The sequence below is a fragment of the Talpa europaea genome (genome assembly GCF_964194135.1).
Source record: "Talpa europaea genome assembly, chromosome: 12".
NCBI lineage: Eukaryota > Metazoa > Chordata > Mammalia > Eulipotyphla > Talpidae > Talpa > Talpa europaea.
Genome location: NC_140079.1, coordinates 7,572,739 through 7,579,724, shown reverse-complemented (window position 1 = coordinate 7,579,724; position 6,986 = coordinate 7,572,739). Strand labels below are relative to the sequence as shown.

The window sequence follows — 6,986 nt, the reverse complement described above, 5'->3', positions numbered from 1 at the left end:
TTTAGGAAGCTGTGCCCCCTCCTTGGCTTTTGCAGCTCTCTCTGGCTTCCTGCTATATGCCCCAATGTACTGACTGTATGTACTGCTCTCCAGCCCTCCAGCTCAGCTCTCAGATCTGGGCTCCAGAGGGAGCAGGTATGTTTCTGGGTCTCTGCCAGTTCCAGTCTGCTCTGGATCTGTGTGTCGCCAGCCTGGTGCTTTCCAAATGTTGTGACCCCAAAACTGACCAAGGTGCCAGTGTGCCTTGCTGCTTACACCCAATGTGAGTGTGATTCCGCTGTAGGGAAAGCGAAGTAAGCACATAGGTTTTCTCACACCTTCATATTTTCCTAGTCTGTCCATGGCAGCTTGGTAGTAGTTGCTCTAGCGACTTAGTGCTAGTCTATATATAGCTTTTCAGTCGTGCAAAAGGGAAGAATTTATGAGTTTCTCCCCTGAGCCATGCCCCTTAATCTGCCTCTTGGTTACTTCCTCTGTGAGGTGAGTTGTGTCTGTATGGACAGACAAGGAAACTGAGGCCCAGGAACCTACTCCAGATCACTGATCCTAGGCTGACAGCTGGGGAGGAAGCCCTAGGCTCCTGTGACCTCCGGGCTAGCCCAAGTACAGGGGGCCATTGTCCCCGGCTCCACAGGGCTTCCGCGTCTGCGGTATATCCTGCTTTTGTTTCTAGGGCCCGTGTTGTTTCCTCTGTCTCTGGATAGCACAGTCCTGCCCACAAGGGTCCCTCTAGCCAGCGGTCTATCCTGGCCTCAGCTGCTCTGTGTCATTTGGGGGTGGCAGATGAGTCTTTGAAGAACTGTATGGCAATGGTTGGGGGAGAGTGTGGGTGAGCCATAATGGATAGAGGCATGGAGGGGGACAGGGTTTTCCTGGGCCTAGAGCAGGGGCTGTGTGGGGATGAGGCTGGGGTGGGCCTAAGGACTGAATTGGCTCAACTTGCGAGAGTCGCTGATAGCGAGCTGAGGAATGGTGGTAGTAGATGGGGTGTGGCCAGCTTTGTGCCTCACAAAGGTCACTTGGAGGTTTTGTTCTTTGAAGTCCAAGGATCCTAGAGCTGGAGGGTGGGCATGAGAGTGCTGGACGGCTTGGAGAAGGACAGGACACCTTGGGAGTGACAGGATGGGGTCCCAGCCTCCCATCTGGCGTGGCATGGGTCCCCTGCCTTCTGGAGTGTCCCCTGGGAAACTCACATCTCCTCTTGCTGTTTCCCTGCAGGGTTTCCCTCTGCACGACATGGAGACACATGGCTGTGAGGCTCTCGAGGGCTCAACTTGGACCGCGATGGGGCTGGGCTGCAGCCCCCTAACGGGGCTCTCATCTGGGGTGGTGGCCGGGGGTCACCCTCCCCGCTGCCTGTGTCTTGGAGCCCCCCCACCCCTCCCCTGCCGAAAGAGGCCCTCTCCAGGGCCTGGAGCCCGCCATGAACGGCCTGTCGGTAACCGAGCTCTGCTGCCTCTTCTGCTGCCCGCCCTGCCCCGGCCGAATTGCTGCCAAGCTCGCCTTCCTGCCACCAGAGCCCACCTACTCATTGGTGCCTGAGCCAGAGCCAGGGCCTGGTGGGGCCGGGGCAGCCCCCTCGGGAACCCTGAGGGCCTCTGCTGGCACCCCTGGGCGCTGGAAGCTCCACCTGATGGAGCGCGCTGACTTCCAGTATAGCCAACGTGAGCTGGACACCATTGAGGTCTTCTTGACCAAGAGTAGCCGTGGCAACCGCGTCGCCTGCATGTATGTGCGCTGTGTGCCCAGCGCCAGGTGAGCCTCCGTACGTGAGCTGTGGGCTGAAGGTTGAGGAGATCCTAGGCTGCGCTTCATCCTTGAAACCCCCTTTTCTGCTGGGGTGAAAGCCCATTGGTAGCGTGGACACCCTGGGGATATCCCCTGTGGAAGGGGTGACCATATTCACCTTGAGCTGGCTGAACTGCCCTGGGCACTTGGGTATCCTTTCACCTGTAACCTTCCCAACATCCCAAGTGAGTTGGCTCAACATCTCACTCTGAGGTGCCTCAGAGTGACCATGTCATGCTGTCTGCTTTAGGGTGTGACAGTTCATTTGCTCAGGGACATTTTCTCAGGTGCCAGGTGCCCAGTGAAGTCTTCATACCATACTTGGGGTTTTGGGACCCTCCTGGGCCTGCTCCTGCCTTTGTGCCTGGAAGCAGAGCTCTTCTCTGAGCCTGTTTGGTGGGGTGGGGTTTTCTAGATGCTTTTCCCTTTAGACCAGACTGAGTTCTAGATCAGAGAGCAAAGTACAAACTTTTACCTTTCCTCTGGGCTGGGCTGGGCTGGGCTGGGCTGGACTGCGCTGCGCAGGTGGTGCTGGAGGAATACTGGCCAGGATCTAGCCTGGCGCTGCTCTGTCAGGGTGTGTGCCCATGGACCTGTGCCTGGGGTGGCCCTGGGCAGGTCCTGTGCAGCTGGTGGGCCTTTGGGGAACGCCATGGGCTGGGGCAGAAGAGTGCCCTGGCGGCTTTCTGCGGGAGGGAGGAGTGGCACCGTGTGAATAGGGATGGCTGTGATGGCTCGCGGGGCAGGGGTGGATCAGGAGTAGTGGGGACATGCCTGCTAGTGGAGAAACCTCAGTCTCATTCTCCTAGAAGGTTCCCAGCAGCACATATACCTCCATACTTGGGCCATCAGAGTCTCTCCAAAGGGAATGCTTCCAGAGGAGAGTGGACAGAGGTAACGGTCACCCGGAGAACTCACACTGCAGGTCTGCCCTGTGCTGAGAAGGTGACCAGCGGTCCCTGTGGAGGCCTGGGGCCCGGCTGGCCCTCTCCCGCCTGAGATCACTCTTTGGAGGAGCCAGGCATTTTGCAGCACAGCTGCACAGCCTGTCCTGCTCGTTAACACTTATCCTTTCTGGGTGGGTGGGTCAGGGGATAGCGTGTCCTTGCCACCTGCCCTGTATCGCCCCTCCCCTCCAGGTACACGGTTCTCTTCTCGCACGGCAATGCGGTGGACCTGGGCCAGATGAGCAGCTTCTACATTGGTCTGGGTACACGCATCAACTGCAACATCTTCTCCTATGACTACTCTGGCTATGGTGTGAGCTCGGGCAAGCCCTCTGAGAAGAACCTCTACGCCGACATTGATGCCGCCTGGCAGGCCCTGCGCACCAGGTGAGGGCAGGCCGCCCCACTCTGATCTGGGTCCTGGTGATAGGCTGGGGGGAGGAGCTAGCCTGGCCTGTCCCCTTTGAGGTGACCAGACCTGCTGCAACGTGGGTGGCCTGGAGATGGAGGAAGCCTTGTAAGAGAGGGAGCCCACGATGGCCATATTAGATTAGCGGGTGAGGCCTGGCCCCATCCCCTCATTGTGGTGACAGGCATGCTTGGTATGCGGGGGGCTGGCACTGCGCCTCCACTCCTGGGAGCACCTGACCTGGGTAGGGGTAGGACAGGACCGGGCTGTCTCCAGGGGAGTGGAGGCTTAGCCTGCAGATGAGCTGCAGACACAGGACCCGACAGTGGTGCGTGAAGGGATGTTTGGCCTCCCTGAGGCAAAGGAGCATTTGGGTACAGGGTGGGCCAGGCAGCCGCATTGGGGCTTTCAGGGAGGGTTTGTGAGGCACCATAGCCATGGAGCCTGGCCCCATCTGTTGGATCGTGGGTGGTGGCAAGCCTCCTGGGCCTGAATGGTTCTGGAGGGCAACTTGGTGCCCAGCACAGGGACTGGCAGAGCAGTCAGTGAGCAGAGGCCATGCCCTCCCATACACCGAGATGGGACACTGCAGTGGCCATCCACACCCTGGGCGGCCTTCCTCCAAGTCTAATGTGTGTACATGGAGCACATCCACTTGTAGCTTGAACAGTGTTTGCAGCGTGCTGACCCTCGCCTGGTGTTGCTCTAGACCCTCGCCCACCTAATCCCAGCTCTCCTGAATGCAACCCCTGACCAGTTTCTGCAGGAATCCAAGTCAGCCTGCCCTGGGGAGGTGGGACCTTGTTGCCATGGTGATGTACCAGGCAGTCCCTGCTATAGGCCTCAGGAGCGGGGTCCTATGGCACTATCCTGGCTAGTGTGGTATAGGTATGTGCCCATCTGCGGCTGTGTCAGTCCTTCCTGCCATCCTTGCTGGCCAGGGTTTTTTGGTAGAATCACACCCTGCTGTGGGGTCAGGGCTCTGAGCTCCATACACCCATCCATCCATCCATCCATCCATCCATCCATCCATCCATCCATCCATCCATCCATCCGGGCTATGATCCAGCAGCTGGGGAGTGGGAAGGAGGGTGGGAAGCTAGTGGCCAAGGGCAGGGGAGGCCTGGGGAGGAAGAACTGCTCCACCAGGCTCCTGGAGACCCCAGGTGGCAGCTGGGAAACTCTGCTGGAGTTGGGTGATAGGGCTAGGTGGCTGTTCTCACAGCAGTGGCTGTGGAGGCCAGGGGCCAGCCGTGGGCAGGGGTAAGCAGTGGCTGGCCTGGAGTGTTGCCAGGGCTGGGCAGGTGCAGAAACTCACCCAGTGGGTTGCCCAAGTGAGATGCACACCTGCCTTTGCTTGGAAAAGGGTGTCCTGGGAACAGGTCTGGAGTGTATGAGAGCTGTGGAGGCCTGCTGCAGGGGAGAGTGAGTCCCATTCAGGGAAATAGCCACATGAGACCCTGGAGCTGAAACAATCAGTTTGGCTTAGGGGGAAGCCTGTTGGGGAGGACCCAGGACCAGGCTACTCTGTAGGGAAGGTGCCCGGAAGGTTGTTATTGCTCAGCTGTGTTGTATGGGGTTGGGGTTCACAAGGGGCTGCAGCAGTGAAAAGGGTGGTTGAGGGATGCCTTCCAGTGTGATCTGGACAGACTTTCTAATCCAGAACAGCAGGGACAGGAAGGTCCCAGGCAGGTCTCGTGTGTCCCCTAGGCCTGGGAGTGTGCCTGTGTGCATGCATGGGGGAGCAGGGCACCTACCTTGCCCCCAGGGGCAATGTGGTGGCCTTGGGGCTCCAACCAGGTATTCCCCAGGTGTGATCTGAGTAGATGCTGCTGGAGAAACTGAGGCTGGAGCCAGGTGACCTGTTACTGCAGGTAACAGTAGTTACTGTAGTCTGGCCAACACTGTTACTGTAGTCTGGCCAACACTCACACTCAGGGATCCCACCTTTCTTACCACAGGATCCTACCTCTCGTACCCATAGGAGAGAACCTGTTCAGTTTGGGGGGAAGCACAGGGAAGAGTAGAGTCCCTGGTTTCAGCCCTATTGGGGTGGATGGGGACAGGCCCCAGGTGGGCTCACCTGGAGGGGCGGGGGAAGTTGTGTGCACTTTTCTGCTTGCTTGTTGCGACTGACCCTGGCCCGCCACCCCTAGGTATGGCATCAGCCCAGACAGCATTGTCCTGTATGGGCAGAGCATCGGCACGGTGCCCACGGTGGACCTGGCTTCGCGCTATGAGTGCGCTGCGGTGGTGCTACACTCCCCGCTCACCTCGGGCATGCGTGTCGCCTTCCCAGACACCAAGAAGACCTACTGCTTTGACGCGTTCCCCAAGTGAGCCGGGCCGTGGGGGGACAGGGCTGGGGGTGGCTGGGCGCGAAGTGGGGCGTGGAGGCCTGATGCACCCTGCCCCACCTCGCAGCATTGAGAAGGTGTCCAAGATCACGTCACCGGTGCTTATCATCCATGGCACGGAGGACGAGGTGATCGACTTCTCGCATGGGCTGGCGCTCTACGAGCGCTGCCCCAAGGCTGTGGAGCCCCTGTGGGTGGAGGGCGCGGGCCACAACGACATCGAGCTCTACAGTCAGTACCTGGAGCGCCTGCGCCGCTTCATATCCCAGGAGCTGCCCAGCCAGCGTGCCTAGCGGTGACCTAAGCCCCCAGGCCAAGCCAAGCAGCACCAAGCCAGGACCTCAGCAATAAAGTGGCTGCTGGACCTCGCCCCGCCCCGGGGACTGCATGTGAACCCCTGGTCAACCCAGGCAGCCCCTGCCCAGGGTCTGTGGACATGTATAGGCGATGGAGCTATACACTCCTTTCCTTTTGGAAGCTAAAAGAAGGAACAACGTGAAAAAAAATTAAAGATTTGAAATTTTAGGGATCCTCTGCTCCTTAAATGACTCAGGTGTGTCCTTTCCTTGGGCTCAGCGAGCCTGAAGAGGGGACTGGGTTCCCTGTGCTTTCCCTCCCAGACCCCATGAAAGATCAGTACAAATGCAGAACCCAAGTCTGTCTCCGTCTGGGAGAGGGGTGTGGGGTTTGGGTAACCAGAGGGGCCCCGAGGCTGCTGGTTGCCTGGTTACCTGGGTGGTGATGGCCGGGCTGCAACATTGGAACCCAGAACCCTCCCTGCTTTGTTGAGTGTCCTGCGGAGGGGTGGGCTCCCATTTCCGAGACAGCCTTGGGTGGGCATCTGTAGTGGGTCTAGACCACCAGTATTGCACAGAGGGCAAAGGGAGAGCCAGCCGGGTCCGCAGGTGCTGGACTGGGCGGGTCCCAGAACCCGGCCAAGATGCTTCCTTTGCCCATGGGGACGTGGAGGTGCAGGGGAGGGCGGAGCAGGTCCCTGCAGTGCTCCCGCCTAAAATCCGGGCCTCAACCATTCTTGCAGCGGCCCCGCAGCGGTGACCCGTGCCCTCTGCGGGGGCCGCAATCCCCGCCCGCCCCGGGGCTCCCCCTGCGACCTCCAGGGGAGGAGCCTTCGAACCCGAAGCTCTCTGAGGGGCGGCCCATGGCCCACGGGGTGTGGCGGTTGCGGCCCAGCTCCTGCGCGGCCGGCCTGGCACTGACGCGCGTCCTGCGGGCGGGCGGGGCCTCGGCCGGGGCCGGCGGAAGCGGAACTGCCGGTGCGCCCGGAAGCGGAGGGGGCGACCCGGGAGGCCCGCGCGGCGGTAAGTGGCGGGTGGCGGCGCGCCTGCCCTCCCGGGCCTGCCTGCGGCTCCTCGCCGCCCCGCACTGGAGAGGGGCTGCCCAGGGGTGGCCCGGCCGTGTGGGCGCGCGGCGGGAGCGGGCGCGGCCGAACGAGGCCGTGACAAACGCAGACTTTGTTTCCAGCGC

The 6,986-nt window shown here is 60.4% G+C and overlaps 1 protein-coding gene across 1 annotated transcript; it reads left to right on the top strand.

Annotated features, from left to right (window-relative positions):
* Positions 1–1,423: 1,423 nt before the first annotated feature.
* On the top strand, positions 1,424–5,993 carry ABHD17A (abhydrolase domain containing 17A, depalmitoylase; the record flags this gene model as incomplete). The annotated part of the gene is made up of 4 exons (XM_084250703.1): positions 1,424–1,755; positions 2,928–3,122; positions 5,301–5,480; positions 5,569–5,993. 4 exons carry the CDS (start codon positions 1,424–1,426, stop codon positions 5,792–5,794), a joined length of 933 nt encoding a protein of 310 aa, XP_084106829.1. The 3' UTR covers positions 5,795–5,993.
* Between the last annotated feature and the right edge of the window lie 993 nt (positions 5,994–6,986).